This window comes from Xiphophorus maculatus, chromosome 15 (genome assembly GCF_002775205.1).
Source record: "Xiphophorus maculatus strain JP 163 A chromosome 15, X_maculatus-5.0-male, whole genome shotgun sequence".
In the NCBI taxonomy this organism is placed as follows: Eukaryota; Metazoa; Chordata; class Actinopteri; order Cyprinodontiformes; family Poeciliidae; genus Xiphophorus; species Xiphophorus maculatus.
In genome coordinates, this window is record NC_036457.1 from 2,528,936 (window position 1) to 2,547,762 (window position 18,827).

At 39.0% G+C, this 18,827-nt stretch overlaps 1 protein-coding gene across 1 annotated transcript in view; it reads right to left on the reverse strand.

Annotated features, from left to right (window-relative positions):
• igf2r (insulin like growth factor 2 receptor) overlaps positions 1-18,827 on the reverse strand; it is a 52,717-nt gene that overhangs the window by 17,361 nt on the left and 16,529 nt on the right. Inside the window, exons 15-42 of the mRNA XM_014471545.2 lie at positions 17,931-18,081; positions 17,688-17,856; positions 17,502-17,617; positions 16,378-16,537; positions 15,537-15,713; positions 15,357-15,452; positions 15,154-15,255; positions 14,442-14,604; positions 13,792-13,968; positions 13,477-13,617; positions 13,212-13,390; positions 12,697-12,784; positions 12,412-12,609; positions 12,196-12,326; positions 11,326-11,429; positions 10,616-10,749; positions 10,339-10,535; positions 9,352-9,478; positions 8,620-8,751; positions 8,061-8,220; positions 6,671-6,779; positions 5,943-6,024; positions 5,725-5,858; positions 5,131-5,280; positions 4,897-5,055; positions 4,608-4,818; positions 3,153-3,305; positions 2,454-2,694 (exon numbers count right to left, since the gene is read on the reverse strand). Coding sequence (XP_014327031.1) covers positions 2,454-2,694; positions 3,153-3,305; positions 4,608-4,818; positions 4,897-5,055; positions 5,131-5,280; positions 5,725-5,858; positions 5,943-6,024; positions 6,671-6,779; positions 8,061-8,220; positions 8,620-8,751; positions 9,352-9,478; positions 10,339-10,535; positions 10,616-10,749; positions 11,326-11,429; positions 12,196-12,326; positions 12,412-12,609; positions 12,697-12,784; positions 13,212-13,390; positions 13,477-13,617; positions 13,792-13,968; positions 14,442-14,604; positions 15,154-15,255; positions 15,357-15,452; positions 15,537-15,713; positions 16,378-16,537; positions 17,502-17,617; positions 17,688-17,856; positions 17,931-18,081 — 4,141 coding nt within the window. The remainder of the gene's footprint in view (positions 1-2,453; positions 2,695-3,152; positions 3,306-4,607; positions 4,819-4,896; positions 5,056-5,130; positions 5,281-5,724; positions 5,859-5,942; positions 6,025-6,670; positions 6,780-8,060; positions 8,221-8,619; positions 8,752-9,351; positions 9,479-10,338; positions 10,536-10,615; positions 10,750-11,325; positions 11,430-12,195; positions 12,327-12,411; positions 12,610-12,696; positions 12,785-13,211; positions 13,391-13,476; positions 13,618-13,791; positions 13,969-14,441; positions 14,605-15,153; positions 15,256-15,356; positions 15,453-15,536; positions 15,714-16,377; positions 16,538-17,501; positions 17,618-17,687; positions 17,857-17,930; positions 18,082-18,827) is intronic.

Sequence of the window (18,827 nt, forward strand, 5' to 3'; positions counted from 1 at the left end):
CACATCATCGCCTAAACCAAAGGTCATATCAACGCCTAAACCAGAGGTCACATCATCGCCTAAACCAGAGGTCACATCAACGCCTAAACCAGAGGTCACATCAACGCCTAAACCAGAGGTCACATCAACGCCTAAACCAGAGGTCACATCATCGCCTAAACCAGAGGTCACATCAACGCCTAAACCAGAGGTCACATCAACGCCTAAACCAGAGGTCACATCATCGCCTAAACCAGAGGTCACATCAACGCCTAAACCAGAGGTCACATCATCGCCTAAACCAGAGGTCACATCATCGCCTAAACCAGAGGTCACATCAACGCCTAAACCAGAGGTCACATCATCGCCTAAACCAAAGGTCACATCATCGCCTAAACCAGAGGTCACATCAACGCCTAAACCAGAGGTCACATCAACGCCTAAACCAGAGGTCACATCATCGCCTAAACCAGAGGTCACATCAACGCCTAAACCAGAGGTCACATCAACGCCTAAACCAGAGGTCACATCATCGCCTAAACCAGAGGTCACATCAACGCCTAAACCAGAGGTCACATCAACGCCTAAACCAGAGGTCACATCAACGCCTAAACCAGAGGTCACATCAACGCCTAAACCAGAGGTCACATCAACGCCTAAACCAGAGGTCACATCAACGCCTAAACCAGAGGTCACATCATCGCCTAAACCAAAGGTCACATCAACGCCTAAACCAGAGGTCACATCAACGCCTAAACCAGAGGTCACATCAACGCTAAAGAGGTCACATCAACGCCTAAACCAGAGGTCACATCATCGCCTAAACCAAAGGTCACATCAACGCCTAAACCAGAGGTCACATCATCGCCTAAACCAGAGGTCACATCAACGCCTAAACCAGAGGTCACATCAACGCGTAACCAGAGGTCACATCAACGCCTAAACCAGAGGTCACATCATCGCCTAAACCAGAGGTCACATCAACGCCTAAACCAGAGGTCACATCACGCCTAAACCAGAGGTCACATCATCGCCTAAACCAGAGGTCACATCATCGCCTAAACCAGAGGTCACATCAACGCCTAACCAGAGGTCACATCAACGCCTAAACCAAAGGTCCAATCATCGCCTAAACCAGAGGTCACATCATCGCCTAAACCAAGGTCACATCATCGCCTAAACCAGAGGTCACACTCATCGCCTAAACAGAGGTCACATCAACTCAACGCCTAACCAGAGGTCACATCATCGCCTAAACCAGAGGTCACATCAACGCCTAAACCAGAGGTCACATCAACGCCTAACCAGAGGTCACATCATCGCCTAAACCAGAGGTCACATCAACGCCTAAACCAGAGGTCACATCAACGCCTAAACCAGAGGTCACATCAACGCCTAAACCAGAGGTCACATCAACGCCTAAACCAGAGGTCACATCAACGCCTAAACCAGAGGTCACATCAACGCCTAAACCAGAGGTCACATCATCGCCTAAACCAGAGGTCACATCAACGCCTAAACCAGAGGTCACATCATCGCCTAAACCAAAGGTCACATCAACGCCTAAACCAGAGGTCACATCAACGCCTAAACCAGAGGTCACATCAACGCCTAAACCAGAGGTCACATCCAGGTCAGGAATGTCCTCAAAGAGACCATCGTGAGATGTTTAAGATATCACAGATTTCTCTGTATTTGATTAAAACTTCTAAAATTCAATAATTTTTTAACATCCTTTCACAATTAAGGAATTTGGGATGCAGATAAAAACATTTTTGAATTAAACATACAACTGTTATGTTGAAGTTTCTTTGAGCCACAAAAAGAGTTATAGTGGGCCGGATTTTGCCCACAGGCCTTAAATCTGATACACGTGATCTAAAGCATGCAGGAAATACTACTTAATATATTATTTAGCTGAAAAGATTTTTGAATAAATTATGCAAAATTAACTGCTTTGATGTTTCTGTACTTCCACTTGGATCTTAGCTGCTTTTAAAACCAACACAAACACTTAATAAAAACAAATACCCAGCCATTTTTTTGGCAACATGTTAATATTTTGGGGTGTCTGGAAAATGAGCCATTTCACAAACCTCCTGTCACCTAGCAACCCAAGCTGAGCTCCAGTATGTTTGGTCAGTTGGTTTTACCACTGTATAATGGCTGCTGGAAAAGACAAGTGTTTTTTTGTTGACTGACCATCCAGAAATCACTTGCTGCATTGATGTTGGTTGTGCAGGAGGTTCCACTAATGTTTTTCAATGATGTAAGGTTGCATAATTGCGCATCCGTTAGCAGCCATTTTCAGGTACAAGCGTAAACGTCGAGTTGGAGGAACTACAATTTAATTATTTAAGAATGATTTTGTGCAAAGAAACTGTAACAAACATGCTTTGCAGGCCTATCCTGACCTGTTCAGAGGTCAAATTAAAATACGAGCACCTAAAAAGACAAAGGCATGACCAACTTACGAATATCCTTGGCTGGTGAACTTCCACGGCTTGGTGCGGGACGACATGGATCGCAGATCGAACGTATGATGCTGGCTCACCAGTTTGCACTCCATCTTTGTTGGAGGACAGACGGCGCTGGTTTTCCACTGGAACGTGGCCAGGCAGCCGGCGGTCTCGGACAACAGCTCCGGGGTGCCGTGGCCTGCAAAGTGTTCGCAGGTGAAGAGGATGGACGACTGGCGCTTCGCAGAAGTTGGAACTGAAAGAGAAAACGGAGGAGAATTTTACATTTGAGACGTGGTGTCTTGCAAAAAAAAAAAAAAGAAATCTGAACTTGGACTAGGCCACTCTGATACAATCCCACTGTTCCTCTGAATATTTCACAGAAATAACTACAAATGAAAGTAGCTGCATTGGATTTTATTTAAATGATCTGAAGTTAAAGGAGCTGAATACTTTTGGATTTGCATGTAAAAATCTAATTGAAAAGATGTAATTTTTCTTTCCAATTCATGTTGAACAAGGTGCAAAGATTTTAAATGCTTTTGTTTTTCTAAAGTTTTGTTACACATTTACTGTTCAAATTCTGTTAAAAATTTAATATAAAAAAATCTATTAAATAGTGGATTATATGATTTAAAAAATCTTTTAAATTTTATTTTTTTGCAGCGTTAAAGACATCCCGACCTTTTTGGAGGTCAGGAGTGAAAAACTCACCTCCACTGCAGAATCCCCACTTCTGGTCGACGTCGTAGTTGGAAGTTGTGGCACACCACTTCTTGCCATCCGTCCTTCCGTCTTTAGTGCATTCGCTGTACGACTTGCTCATGAAGGTGAACGGGAACACGCACGTCTCATTTTCGGTGGTCACTAGGAGACAAAAGCTGCTTCTTTAACTGGTTTCTGGCATTTTGATCAGCAGGAAGATGTTTCTGCTACAGTAATGTTCCGCCTGCTGCAGTTAAAAGAAAAGTTTTAACACTTTTTATACAGTAAACTTCAAGCACTTCTAAAGCCTTTTCAAGATAAGTTGTCAAACTTTTCTAGCACTGCAGTTTGGAGATAAAAACAAAGAATTGAGCTAAAAGAAGACAGTTTTAATTCTCTAAAACTCACCAATTTATTACCGTTAATAATAATAATAATGTCTTATGACAGTTTTCTACAGTCTATGAAGACAAATATAAAGCAAACGTTTCTGTTTTGAAATGTCTCTTTCACACATGCACTAAACATTTGACTGATCTGAGAAAAACCCCCACAAATTTAACAAAAAATATTCTAATTACAATTACGTTTAACATACAAATAATTGAGCCATTAGGAATAATAAATATTGTGTTAGGATAAACACAATAAATAAAGAAAGTTATGAAAAAAAATCTGAAAATATTTCCTGCCATTTAGCAAATTTTATTAATTTTAGTAATTCTAATTAACCTAAAAAAGAAGCGATTAATTGGATTCTTAATTTTTTATTTTTTTTTTAAGTTTATGAAAATATCTGGTTTCAAATGTAAATAATGTCCAAATTTGGGCTTTTAATCAAATGTTAGTGTTAATTAGGTTAGGTTCTTAGGTTATTTGCAGCAAACAGGATGGTGTATCGGTCAGGATACAGGAAGGAGGACATGAGATCAAACTTGACTTAGATGCGAACTGGTTTATTCGTCGTGATGCTCAGTGTTGCCAGTAGTTTTCCGTCATCAACTTAACACTCGGAGCACCACTTCTCAAGACTACAACATGAATGCGGTCTCACATGCTGAGAACGCAGCAAACTGACCCGGAAGTATATTAAATTGCTCCCATGAGCAGGGCACAGCACTAAACTCCGACTTACGTCACTTCCTAGGATACTCTCTAAACCAACATTACAAAATAAAATACAGAAATGTCAGCGCCTTTTATACAGTTAGATTGCACTTTATTATGAAACTGTGAAGTCTTAATATCAAAACCTTCAAGGACTTTATACAGAAATCGAGCGCTGTAAAGGATTTTAAGTACCTGAAATATGCATTTATAAAACTAGAGTTTAAATTTGGTTGTTTAGCTTTAATGCTGTACAACAATTCTTTTAAAAATATTTTTTATTTTTTGGTTCTTTCTCTAAAAAATAGTTTATAAATCGATGATTTTGTGTCATAAAGGACAAAAGCGTCTTCCTACTGGCTGAGCATGGATCTCCTCCTCCGTAGTGCATCAGCACCGCCTGGTCTTCGTGTTTGAAGTCCATCGTCATGGCTTTGCTGATGCCGTACGATGAAGCGGGCATCTTTGAACCAGAACCCGGAACCAGGCAGACCGTGCTCTGCTTGCAGCTTTTCTCCGCCACCGAGCCGCAGACGTTGATGTAATACTTCCCGGAGGATCCATTCACCTGCAGAACCGCAGATAAATGTGTTTATTTCCGAATCCAGACAGACTGGAACCGGAACACGAAGCCGCTGATCCTCACCTGGACTTCGCCGGAAAGAGATATGAGATCAAACGTGAAATCCAGCTGTGAGTCTTTGAGCTGGCAGCCACTGGTTTGAGTCGCATCTGGGCAGACGATGGGAGTCGCCCACTCAAACAGGTAGACGCAACCCTGCAGCCTCAGCATCTGAGGGGAACCCTGGAGGAAAATATCCAAAGATTAAAGACGACGAGGCAGGATGGGATTATTTCTGATGAGAGAGGGCAGACTGACCAGCTCCAGGCCTTTCTGGCAGGTAAAGACGATGGTTGAACTGTAGTTGTGATGAGGATCTGCTGCACACCGGGTCGAGCTTTGGTAGGTGATGAACACTTCACCTGTCATGTTGTTCATCTGTGGGCCAGAGGTTGAACGGCCGATATCCTGCAACACACAGAATTACAGAAAATTAAAGCAAAAAAAGAATAAGAGACAGAGCTAAACTTTAAAATGTCTAATTAACCCCCTAAATTCAGTTGTTTTTAACTCCAGTTAACGCTTAAAAGAAAAATCATCCAGCTGTTTTTTGGCAATAAGTTCATGTTTTTTGGTGTCTGGAAAATGAGCTGCTTCTAAAACCTCGGGAATGTTGAGTCATGATGCGCCATTTCTGACCATTTTTATTTTAATGTCTTGTGATTTTTTTTTAAAGCTGAATAATAATGTGAATACAGAAATCAAGGTTGCTTTATCTGTGCACTGCCACTTTACAGAGCTGAAAGATTTCTATAAATAAAGTCTACCAGTAACTATTAATGACAGAATGTGTGTTGATGGCTGCTCTGCTTATTTTGGTATAAAAACCAGATCGTGTGCTAGATTTCTCACCACAGGTGGTCCGTTATCGGGGTCCATGCAGACTGCAGCACCAGGTGGGCAGGTGACATCGGGGATGGGATTCAAAGGCTCGCAGAGGTTCAGATAAAAGTCAGGAGAGTTGTCGTTTTGGTCCACTGCATCGTCTGATCGGACAGGAACGGAGAAGAAGACAGAGTTATAGCCTCAAATAAATAAATTAAAAAGCAAGTAGAGCTGAGCCCACCCACCTGTAGCCGTGTAGTACCCAGTGCGGTGAATGAGAGGAGACAGGTCTATTAGAGAAGAGCCGTTGTGGGCCGAACAGGTCACCTAATGATTTAAATAAATCATATAAAAAGAATTAAAATGAGAACATCTTCAGGCCCATTTCACAGCACAACTGCATCCACTAAACCACTGCGATAAATCCCCATTTTAAAGCAGTGATAACATTAAGTTCCAGTGTTTTGGGAATCATTTTCTAAGCAAAACTTCATAGAAAACAAAAACAAAGCCATAAAATCATGCATCCAATAGTCAATACTAGTGAAATTAAATTGGAATTTTTAAAACTTTTTAAACAGATCTAAAATAAGCTTGTCGTAATAAGAAATAAATCAAATGATGATTTGCATGATTTATCATTTTTCTCTTTTTCTACCAAAAGCTGGACGACAAAAGTCTTCATTACTTGGCCTGAAGTAGCCTAATTTCTTGAAGGACTAATTCATTTACAGAAACTTAAGAATGCAATTTATTTGTTGCTTTGTTTGTTTATTTTGGAGATTTAAAATGCCTTCCAGTTCCAATGTCAAATGTTTGCTAGAAATGAAAGTTTACTGAGCTTTGAGAATGACAGTTGAACATTACCATTGTATTATTTGAAAACAATCTCAAAACAACAATATTACCTTTTAACACAATAACATGTGGTACAATTTAGCATCCAGAAAAACCTAAACCATGAAACACGTACAGTTTGTTCACAAGCCAGCGCTGTGTGGACGGAGAAGAAGTGTGTGCAGGTCTCAGCGTTTGTGCTGATGAAGACCGGCTCCTCTGAGGTGGAGCTCATGTAGGAAGGCCTGAACAATCACATAAAGAGGAAAAAATAAACGTTGATGATTGTTAGCAAGAACAAATCACACTCTTTATACAAGTTTTTTTAATATGCATGGAGTCAAGATTTTAAAAAGCCACTAGATCCCAGAGAAACAGGAAGTCATGGCTACAACTTGAATTTATCCCAAAGGGAAATTAGATACATTTGTGACGCATATTTTCCAAGTATCGTCAAAAAGTCTTTGTGAATTGTGATGCTGCTCCGGTAGCAGTCAGTGTTGCAGCGTATTCTAAGAAGCCTCTGACTGCAGACTATTGCTGTCTCATACTGTCACAACCTGCTAACAGGTCAATATCCAGGCAATATTCCATAATTCATCTCATTTGCTTTTGCTGCTCCTTTCAGTTTGGCTCTATGGATAAAAAGATGTTGGAGTAGGGGATATCATTCTGGGCCACTATGATGGATGGAAGAGATGGTTCCTCCTCCTCTCAATAAATGAAGCTTCTGTTTCAACTAACCTGGGATTTGCTGATCAGTTGCTCCCGGTTGTTAAAAACCAACAAGAACAAAAACTGTTGCCATGGTTCCGCAGTACAATTACTTTCCGAAGGTCAAAAAAAAAAAAGTAGGAGCAAAAATGCCTCCAGCTGCAGAGCATCCAGAACCAGAGGGAGTAACTGAATCATATGTTTTTATCCACCAATATGGAAGTAAGCTAACTTTTATTACCAGAGATAATAAAATAATGGTCTGTAAGTCTTAAGTCTAATTTAGACAAGGACTAAAACAATTAATCGGTTTAATTGTAATTAACTGTCAACTAATTTAGTAACCGATTAATAATTAACTGGAGTAAGCAGACTCAAAATAAGGCAATTTGCTGAAATAAATCCAACACATTCAGAGCAGCCAAAACTGTTACAAATAAATATAGATTTTGCATTGAAGATTAAAACGTCTTTGTCTGTAAACACGTTTTACCCAAAACTCCTCAAGTGGCGTTTTTTCAGTTTCACCCAGTTCAAGTTCACAAAAGAAAAGCTGTTATTGCATTTTAAGCACTAAAATTTTTACCAAATAGTCTATTTTCATCTTTTAATATTTTTCTTATATTGTTTAGAAAAGGACTACGCAGTTAAACTAAAAACCTATAGAATATGCCATTATTTTAAACCTGATTAATCATCAGAGTAAATGATATATTAATCGATTATTATTTATTAGTAGCAGCTCTAATTCAAACAGAAAATCTACTAAAATAATGATAAATTAAGGAGTTCAGAGCAGCAAGAAAAAATACCTGCAGATGAAATTGATGATGGTCTTGTGTTTCAGGAGGGGGTTTGCAGAGCAGGGACTTCCTCCTTCATACGTCAGCTCCAACACGTGATCTCTGTACGACAGCTTGGTGGTCGCTTCACCGCCGCTGACGGCCGTGTTTCCCTCCGTAATGCAGACGGCTGCACAGATAGATTCATATCAACTCATCCTGGTATAAAACATTCACATTTTCAGTCTGTTTAAACATCTCCAAGCACTCCAGCGGTTATAATAAACTACTTTCATGTGCTGCAGGTTTGTGTTTCTAGTTGAAGAGTGGATAATAATTTCAGAGGGTTTTGATATATTTGGACGCAGTGATGACGCAGAAACTCTGTAAACGGTAACCAGGTGAGACCTGCAGGACATATTTTAATTGTACACCAGCAGTGGCTGGAAACATCCGAGCACAGGAGACAGAATTGTTCAATAAATAACCTCATTTCTTTACTTTCTTGTTAAAAATTAAGTAATTTTCTGTCTCTCTGGCTGTTTAAGCGTTCAGTTTGTCTTCTAGGGGAAAGGAAGGAGACACATACCGGTTCCTGCACTGCATCCAGAGTTTGTCACTTCTCCACAGATGTTCAAGCGAAATATTTTCTGCGGTTGCTTGTGATCGTAGATGATGTAATATTCAGATTTCTTCAATGGATTCAGGTCAAATAAGTGACCTGGAGGAGGCAGAAATAATCAACATGGGAAAACATGAGGATCAAATCTAAAACAAGAGCATTGTTGAAGTGAATTTCTTTTGAAACTCTGATAATATGTACAGTGGGAATTAACAAATTGACCTATCCAAAGCATTTATTTTCTGCTCATTTTGATAATCATGACTTGCAGCTGATGAAAATTTTGAGATTATCTAAGAATAATAAAAGAAGATATTTAACACAAAGTGTCTGCCTGTGTGTTGTACAGCACATATGGGCAAGAGGCGACTTTTGCATGAATTATTGCAGCAATGGAGTTTGGTATGGAGGCTGTCCAAGTTTATTTAATAAAGCAACTTCTGCTCATCTGAAATGTGAACAGATTTAGAAATCTCACTCAAACTGTTAAAAATGCAATTTTGTGTTTCCTTCCGCTTAACTTTCCCATTAAAGTGCTTGGATACGGCACTCTTGATCTTTAGTGGCTTACAGAAGTTAATTGACCATTTAATTGTCCAAACTGAAGTTATGAAAATACATTTGCTGAATTGCTGCTGCACCTCTCAGAATAACTGAATCTTGAGTTTTCATTAGATTGTCCATCATTTTTAGAATGACCTGTAGCGGGGTTGGTAACTCTGCAGTCGTCGTGTTGGCTGGTGTTCAGAGGGCAGGCGGCAGCAGTCGGCCACAGGAAGGAGTAGACACAATCCTCTATCTCTGAGATCAGGATGGGTTTGGAGTCCTGAGTGGGACACAAGAGTACAGACACATTAAAAAACAACAGCTGAGTATTTTGTTGGCAGAACCACTGAATGAATCAGGGCTGCAACTAATGTTTAGTTTAGTAATTGATTATTCTAACGATTAATCAAATCATTGGCACATTCAGCAATTTTTCATTTAACCACTCAAGCCTTTTTATACAATACTAGAAGTCCATTAAAAATGCAAATAATCAATAATTCAATACATTTTTTGAATAAGAAAAATAAACATTTTATAGCCTAAAATGTAATAACAGCATTCCTTTAGTGAACGCTTCATCATTTGTAGCTACAAAAATATACTTCTAATATCAACATGTGAAAAACTCACATGGATTATTTTTAGTTTAAAATAAGTTAGTTTTTTTTTTTTTTGGACCAGGTAAAGCTAAAATTAGCACTTTGAGAGTTTAAAACATATATACAGAAAAGGTTGTTTTTAATTTCATTTTAAATGCAATAAGCATATATTTTGTACCGTTTTGGCTCTAAATATTTTGTCCTTTACACAAATGGCCTTTTTTAAGTCCGTTTACTCCAGTTAATTAATCAGTGATTGAATTAGTTGACAATTATTTCAATATTTGATTAATCATGATTTATCCAATTAATCACAATTTATGCAAGTAAAAGTTTCAGCCGTAGAATAAATTCTGATAAATTTGCACACATAAATGTGCATAAAATTAAAAATTCAGCATAATTTGGGGAATAAGTACTTTAAGGGGAGTTGAGTGTCCTTCGTCGCTTCTGTGGCCGTTAATCCCAAAGAGATGCGATTATTATGTAATTTGAGTAATGCCAGAGGTGTGTAGCTGGAGGCTGCAGCGTCTCTCACCACTTTGTCTTTGTCGCACTGGAGGTGGATGATGGTGCTCCGGTTGTTGCTGCCATCCGGACAGCGATGGCCGCCGGTGTACTGCAGCTTCAGGATGCCTTTGTCCAGCTCAGGACCGGACGTCAGCTGCCCGAGACTCAAATAGTTGTTCCCGTCCATCAAGCAGGACGCTGCGCTGGACGGACACTTCCACGAGCCTGCAGGGCGACGTGCAAACGCTCAATGTTTGACTTCTGGGTGTTTAGTGAATGTGGAATGTTTTCAGATTCACACGGACCTCCCTGCTGCACCAGCGGCCTGCAGACGTTGATGTAAAATTTGTTCCTTGGGTTTTGAGTCGAGGCGTCCACCTCCCAGTTCTTAGAGTCCAAAGCCAGAGGTGAAAGGTCGTAGGAGTGGCCCTGACCGTCGCTGAGGATAAAATGAGTCAAAAAGATGCAAAATTTAACGTTTTAGGCTTCAAGTCAGTTACTTATTTTGGCATCAAGACTAAAATAAAGAATAAATAAATACATATACCCCCCCAAAATGATAAATTTTACATTTTTAAAATATTGTAATTTTTTATATTAACTTTATTTTTAAACTAAAATCATTTAAAAAATATATATATTTTAAAAAATTACTTCTCTATTTAAATTAATGAAATAACTTTTTCCAAAAACCTTTATTTTTGGTCATTTTTTTAAATTAAATTTTTTAAATTTAGAACCAACATGAAGAAAATTTGTTTCATCTGTTTGCAAAGACTGATATAAGAGTGATATAAATGTTTACAGTCCTCTTTTCAGATCACACTGTCAGATTTTTATCCACTTATATTTAAAAATATACTTCTCTCCCACCTTTGTTCCATTGTAACAAGAAAAAGGGGAAAAATAATCCTATTTTAGTCACAGATTTCAGATTATTCCAAACCCAGTCCTGTAGGATTTCATCACCATGTGCACACAGAGATGAGGCAGAATGTGTTTTATGCATGTTTACTTGTAGGAGCAGCTGGTGGTTTTGACTGGGATGCACGCCAGCGCTGTGGGCCAGTTGAACAGGTAGGTGCAGTCCGGAGTCTCCTTCATGAACTCTGGTAATCCCTGGAGACGGAAAATCCCAAACACACATTTTTAAGTATTTAAAATAAAAATGTAACAATCATACATGAATCCTAGCACATCATTAGACAGAATAAATAATAAATATTAGAGCTGCAAATAATTATTTCAGTAACCGAATATTCCGACGATTAATGAATTAATCGGATAAAGAAAATTACCACACTACAGATTGCTTATTTAACCACTTTTTTATACAATATTGGAAATTCATTAAAAGATGCAAACAAATATTTAAATCCTTTGATAAATAAGGAAATTAACATTTTATTTTATTACTAAAATGCAGTAACAGTATTCCTTCAGTGAACGCAGCTAAAACAATCTTTCCAAAATCAACATATGAAAAGCTCAACTCTTTCTGCTTGACTTAACGTCAATACAGTGTACGGCTGATCTGTTTATCATTTAAATTAATCAATTAATAATTGGATAGATAAAGATTTTTTTTTATTATTTACAGAATTTGAACCAGATAAAGCTAAAACTATGACATCTAAGGAGTTCAGGAGAGAACATTTTTACAGACAAAATGTTTTGTTTTTATCTTAAATGCAAAAATGTGTAAATTTTTTGTACAGTTTTGTATCAATTGCTGTGTGTCGTTCTTTCAGCAAACGGCATTTTTAACTGGAATCGCTACATTCCAGTTAACGATTAATCAATTACTATATTAGCTGATGATTAAACAGATTAATTGTTTTCGTCTAAAGTGAGCCACAATGTTCCCACAACTGGTGACACCTACTGGATGCTTGTCAGGGCTGCAGGAGAAGCTAATGACTGTGGATCTATTATAGATTTTATGGCAGACATCCCCACTGGTGTAGTTCAGGAGGATCTGATCCCCGACGAAACTCAATTTCTGATTGGACAGTCCTACAGAACCAAACACAAGAGGTTAGAGAAAAAACTATAAACATAAACAACAGAACAGAATTGGAATACATTAATACGTCCTTACCAGCGATCTTGTGAGTGTTTTCAGTCACCTGGCAGGACGACACACCATCTTTGGCGGGGCAAACATTTTTCTTCAGTGGGCTGCAAACCGACAGATGGTAAATGTACTTGCCACTAGAGACGGAAAAATTTCCGTCTTTAAGGGAGCTAAAGTCAAACTCATAGCCACTCTTGGTGTCACGAACTCGACAGTTATCCCCTGCAAAGAAAAGACAATTCTTGCTTCAAGTTTTGTAAATCTTTTGATTGAAAACATTTGAATGTTGGAAGTTAAACCTGGTTTTACCTTGAACCTTCCTGATGGGGCAGGCCTCTGACGTCCTCCAGAGGAAGATGTATTCACAGCCTTCTTGACGGTCAAACACAGGTGAGCCCTGGAAGTAAACAGCCATGCATCAAGACAAAACTACTTGGTTGGTTTTGGTTAGTTTTCTGCAGAGGTATGTGCTAATTTATTCAATAATATTTGCTCAAATTAAAGATGTTGAATTGAATTTTCCAGGGGAAAAAATGCAAAAATTGCTACTACAATAGGCCCATGTCTGTTCACGGATTCCACTAACTGTAGATGTTTTAGTGGACCCTCTCACTAAGATCCTTCAGACTAGCCAGAAGCAATTAGCAAACACCTGGTGGAACTAAACATCAGCTAAGATTATTATAGGAACTACTTCTCAGTGAAATGCTGATAAAAATGTTAAATTGTTAGTAGAGGAGCTACATTGTGATGACTTCCTGAAGGCAGAATTTTTAAAGAGACAGTACTGTATTTCCACTCTCATTGGAGCTGGAAAGACTCACCGGACTGTCGTCACACTGCAGTATGATGCGCGTTGAGTAAGTGGACGAATTGCCACACTTGTCTCCGTTCTGGTACACGATGCTGATGGAGCCGTCCTCCGCCACCTGCGGGCTGGACTGCATGTATCCCAGGTTGAAACCTTTCCCACCAATCACACCGCAAGCTCCGAGAGGACCCACTGAGGAGGAGGTTTACGAGAAAAGGGTTGAAATCAAAGGCTAGACTGGAAAAACGGAGGGAACCAGAATGTTCTGCTGTCCTAACCTGGACATTTGTCCATCGTCGGGAGCGGCTTGCAGACGTTTATGTAGAATCTGCGCGACTGGCCGGCGTCCGTTGGGATCCACGGAGCGTCGTCTTCATCTCGGGCCAGGTGGCTCAGATCATACTCATTTCCACGGGAATCTGAAAAACAATCAAGATTACTTTATGGCCACAACGGTAATTCAAATTAATTGGGATTAATCAATTATTGAAAACATTGTCAACTAATTTAGCAATCGATTAATTGGAGCGGCCAATTCAGAACTGAGCCTTAAACCAGTAAAGAATAAGAATAAAGTGTGTCGGTGTTCCTACCAGCGATGGTGCAGTCAACCGCAGCAGGGACGCAGGCCAGCGCGGTGGAGAACTCAAACAGGACGTTATGAACCACATGGGTGGATAAAGAGCTCATTTCCTCATGAACCTGCGTTATTGAGCCCGGGTGAGAGTTTGGGTCGCACACAAAGTTAACGATGAACGTGTCTCTGGTTCCTGGAGAAACATGGTGAAATCACAAGAAAAAGAAAAAAAAAATCATAAAAAATGTGGAAAAACATTTAATATTTTAAGAAACTCCATGATGTGTAGAGTTAAAATGTTTCCCAATATTTCCCTGGCCTCCTGTTCGACTACAAACAGTAAACCAACCAATCACAGGGCAGCAGCTTTTCTGCTGTTCGATGTGTTGATGCTTCCTTAGCAATGAGAATTTGTTCTCAACCATCTTACCTGATGAAATAAAGGTTTAAAAAACTAAATAAAATTTAAAAAAGCAATGCACTTTGGACTCCAGATGTGATGAAATCGACTTAAGCTTTAAATAATTATGAATTTTCCATCATTGTTTGCTGATTTGAGTAAACGACAAATAACTGAAATCATTTGTGAAATTAAAAATAAAATCCAGTTTTTAATTAGTTACTGTTATTTTACATTTATTGTTAAATAAAGTGTGTTTTCAGTACCTGTTTGCACATCCAGCTGCCCCCTGTACGTCAGCTGTAGTTCACCGTTAGTGGAGTATTTCAGCGTCTTCTGCACCCCCACTGGGGACAACGGCTGCCCGGCCTCCAGCTCACAGCCACCCATTCCCGAGCCACATCCCGGGGCGTCTGCGCAGATGTTCAGCTGCAGGCAGGAGGTATCACTTCTGTTTAACAAAAACTCCTGGATACATCTCATAATAAAAGAAGTGTAGTTCACTTTGTTACATTTAAATGAGGGAAAACAAAATAAGGACATACTAACAATAAAAATTCAACTTTCTGTTATCAAATGAGTTCCTGGATTTTTTTTTAAATGATCTAGAAGATCTTGCACTGTGACTAATATTAAATGACACATCAGAAGCTGTGTTTTCATTACAATTACGCTCAAAACTTTGTCTATATCCGACTAATGTAAAAAAAAAAAAAAGCCCAAAAAACAAACAAACAAAAAAATTTCTTTGCAATTGATGTGTTTTCATTAAATAAGAAATGAAACTAAAATCACACAGGACTCGTGTGATGCGAAAGAAATGTTTCCATTGCACATTAGCAAAGTAAACCGAACAATAAAAAATCCCCTCACCCTAGCACCAAAACTTAAATCGGTGTGTTTCCGTAAAGCAATTTTATTTTTGAAATGTCAAATTGAGAACAGAAACATTGCTAGTTTCACCAGTCAGAGTTTTACCAGGAAGTCTTTGCGGTTAGCAGTTGTCCGGTATCCGTCCTTAGAGGCCAGAAGCTGGAGGTTGTACTTGAAATTTGAGTCAGGGTCCACAATCGCACAAGTCTGAAAAATACCAGCAATCACCATCTTTCAACATTTTACGTTAAAGTGAACAGGTGATCTTTGCTGCAGGTGTAAAAATGAGGAGGATGTGGGAAACGTACGTTATTCTCAACGGTCTGGATGGCGCAGGCGGCTTTGGTCTCCCAAATAAAGATGGCAGTGCAGTTCTGGCTTAACTCAAACTGCGGCGACTTGACCTTCAGAGTGAGCAGCAGAAACACGATCACATCCAGCTTCATGGAAAACATCCACAGGTTGGTTTTGTGACAGACTGGACTTACTATGGCTCCTCTGTGGCAGACCAGGTGGATGAGCGTTGTGTAGGACAGTTTCTGACCCTCCGACATGCAGACAGAACCGTCTGTGAACTCTAGCAGCAGACGGTCCCGGGCCTCGATGATCGGCCCTTTCTTGGACTTCCCCATGCTGCTGACGGACACCACTTCCTTTGGCGAGCCCTGAAGGCGAAACACAAGGCCACTTAAGCTTCCTCTGGATTAACAAAAGGCTACGATGCTCACCTGCGGTGGGAAAACTTGCGCTAATGCACCAGAAGCAGAGCTAATGCTTTGTTTAATGCTTTTACTGACTTTAGAAACATTTAACTTAGTTTAGCGCATTTTGCTTCCCCTAAATTATTTTTTTCCGATTATTTCTAAAACTCTAATTCACTAAAAATTAAATTGCTGCTTGGGGGTTGTTGTCTTTCAAAGACAAATATAATTCGAGGTGAAGTTAGCGCTTTAGCATTAGCTTATGCTAAATCATTCATTGTTAGGATTATTTTTAGTATTTTCTCCACTTTTTATTCAATTAGTAAATTAGTAGACAATTATTCCAATAATCAATTACTCAGCCTGACAATAAATATGAAAGAATTTGATTAAATGTAGTGACTGTGCAGTTTAGAGACAAATCATTTATGTGACTGAAAGCATATTACAAATGGGAATGTTTTTCAAATGCATTGTTTGTGTTTTTGGGGCTGTAATTGCCACACAGTTACCTAACAAAAGTAATGAATAGTACTTATGAACACTTTTATCAGTATACCACCACAAAATATTGTAGTAAAACCTCAAGTTTCACTAATATCTGGTGAAGAAAAAGGTGAATTCAGACCTTTTCTGTTATGTACTTCATCTGGCAGACCGATGCGTCGTGGTCACATCCTGGAACGGGGACGATTGGCCGACAGACGTTGATGTAATACTTCTTCTGATTGGAGACGTTGGTCATATCCATCGCCACCCAGTTGTTGGCTGATGTGGACCGCGACAAACTGGAGGCAGAAGAAGAAGAAGCAATAAGGTAGTTGAGGAGGACAAATCGGTACACTGCAAAAACATAAAGTCTTACAGAGTAATATCGATCTAGTTACTAGTGAAAATATCTTATTAGACTTGAAATAAGACAAAACCAACTTACAAGTAATGATTCAGTGAAATTTAAGAGCTTGTTTTAAGTCAATAATTACTTAATATTAATATTTTAAAAAAGTGTTCTTGTTCGACCGGCAGACTATTTAACGTATAATAAGATATTTTTCCAATTTTATCCTATTTCAAATGTTAAGGAATTTGAAACCAGACCAGAAATACTTGGTAAGATTTTGTATTTTTGCAGTGACTGTTTTAGATCAATTTTATATTCAAGCAACAAAATGAAAACACACATTTTTAAAGAGTTTACGCAATGAAGTCAAATCAGATTCAGATGCAGAATGGCTGTTTATTTTTCATTTTTATTTGCAAAATATAAAGAAATTTATATTGTATGTTTATATTTATGTTGTTCTGTTTATTTATTTTGGTTATATCTCAGTTGTAGCATTAAAAGTTCTTTAGAATTTAAAGTTTATTGATCTTTGAGAATGTGTTCTTCCATTATTTTGCAGTTGTTGCCATCATATTACTTGAAAATGGTATAAACAACAATATTATTGTTTATTGCTATAACTTCTGGGACAATTTATCTTCTAGCAAAATTTGCTACTGAGACAGACCTATGCCAGACAAAATCATCATCAGGGAAGGCATCAAACTTTCTTTTTAAGGGGAAAAGAAAGAAAAAAATCTGCTCCACTAGCAGCTGTAAACAGTGTCTTCATTCCCTTAATAAAGTTTCACCAGCTTCCCAACACAGTCCTAAAGAAAAAACCCAACTAACGTCGTGATGATTTCATCAAAGGGCTGAATTAATGCTGTAATTAATGCTAACTTTATATTTAAAAACAAAAGCATTACCTGGATAGGTCATACTGGTCCAGTGTGATGGGATCTGTCACCAAACACTCGTGAGGCCGCTGAGGACAGGCGTAGGATGTGTACCAGCGGAAGTTATAGGTGTAGTTATCTTCTACCTGCATTCAGAAAGTGTGAATCAACAACATGCAGAAAGAGTTTGACGGATGTCAGAAGACGGAATTTTACCTGGAACTCTGGGCTTCCTGCTCCAGCCTCGGGGTCACACAGGAAGGAGATGAGGGTGGATCTGAGGGTGTGTAACGCATTGTTGTACTGGGAGCCTTTGCTGTAGGTCAGCTGGATCAGGCCGTCGTAGTAGGACAGGCGGGAGTTCGCCTCCCCAAGACTCCAGGAGCTGAAAGCAGGAATAGATGGGAGTTAATCCTGTAGGTTTGGATTGAGTGCAGAGATTTGGAGGCGAAGGTTCACCTCTTTTCCACTTGGCACGCTCCGGCATTCTCAGGACACGCGGCGGCTTTGACCGGACCGCAGACGTTGATGTAGTAGTCGTAGCCGCCGCTGGTCACGTTGTAGAAGCCGCCGTTGGGTTTGGTGAGAGGAGACAAGTCGAAGGATAAACCTGTGGATGCAGTTAGAGAGAGGAGGATTAAAAACTGAAGGAGGAATACAGGAAACTCAAACCAGGTCAGGGTTTATTAGCATGGAACGAGAGAAAGTGAAATCTCCAAAACACAATGTCCAGACTAAAGAAATCTCCATAAATCACATTTTTAACAGTACAGATTGAAAAGTATCTTTTATTAATATTTTTTTGCATATTGCTCCTTTTTTAAGTGAACAAATAAAATTAAAATGAAATGAAGTGTATATAAATGTTAATAATTCTCCCTGTGGAAACTGAGATAATTCACATCATTTATAAGCATATTTGAACAATATTGACATTCTGAGTTGAATGGTGCATTATCACCAGTAGGTGGTGGTAATACACACCAAAATAGCTTCTTCTTGAGTTAATAAACACAAGAAGACGATGATAACTTCACATCGAAGTGCTTAGCAGCCACTGGCTGGGAGATCCAATCAATTCACAAGGTTTCCAAATGGACATTTTATTGAAAAGAACTTTCGCTGGCACCGATGAAGCAACATTTTTACCTTCCCCTTGTTTCACTTTTTGGATTATAAATAATCATCTTAAATGTCTAGAATTAGCCTAAAATTCCTGGACTGTTTTCAACTTAAAAACTAACTGGTTGAAGAATATTGAGGGTCTAAACCACATGTGTCAAACTCCAGTCCTCAAGGGCCGCTGTCCTGCAACTTTTAGATGTGCCTCTGCTGCACCACACCTGAATAGAATAA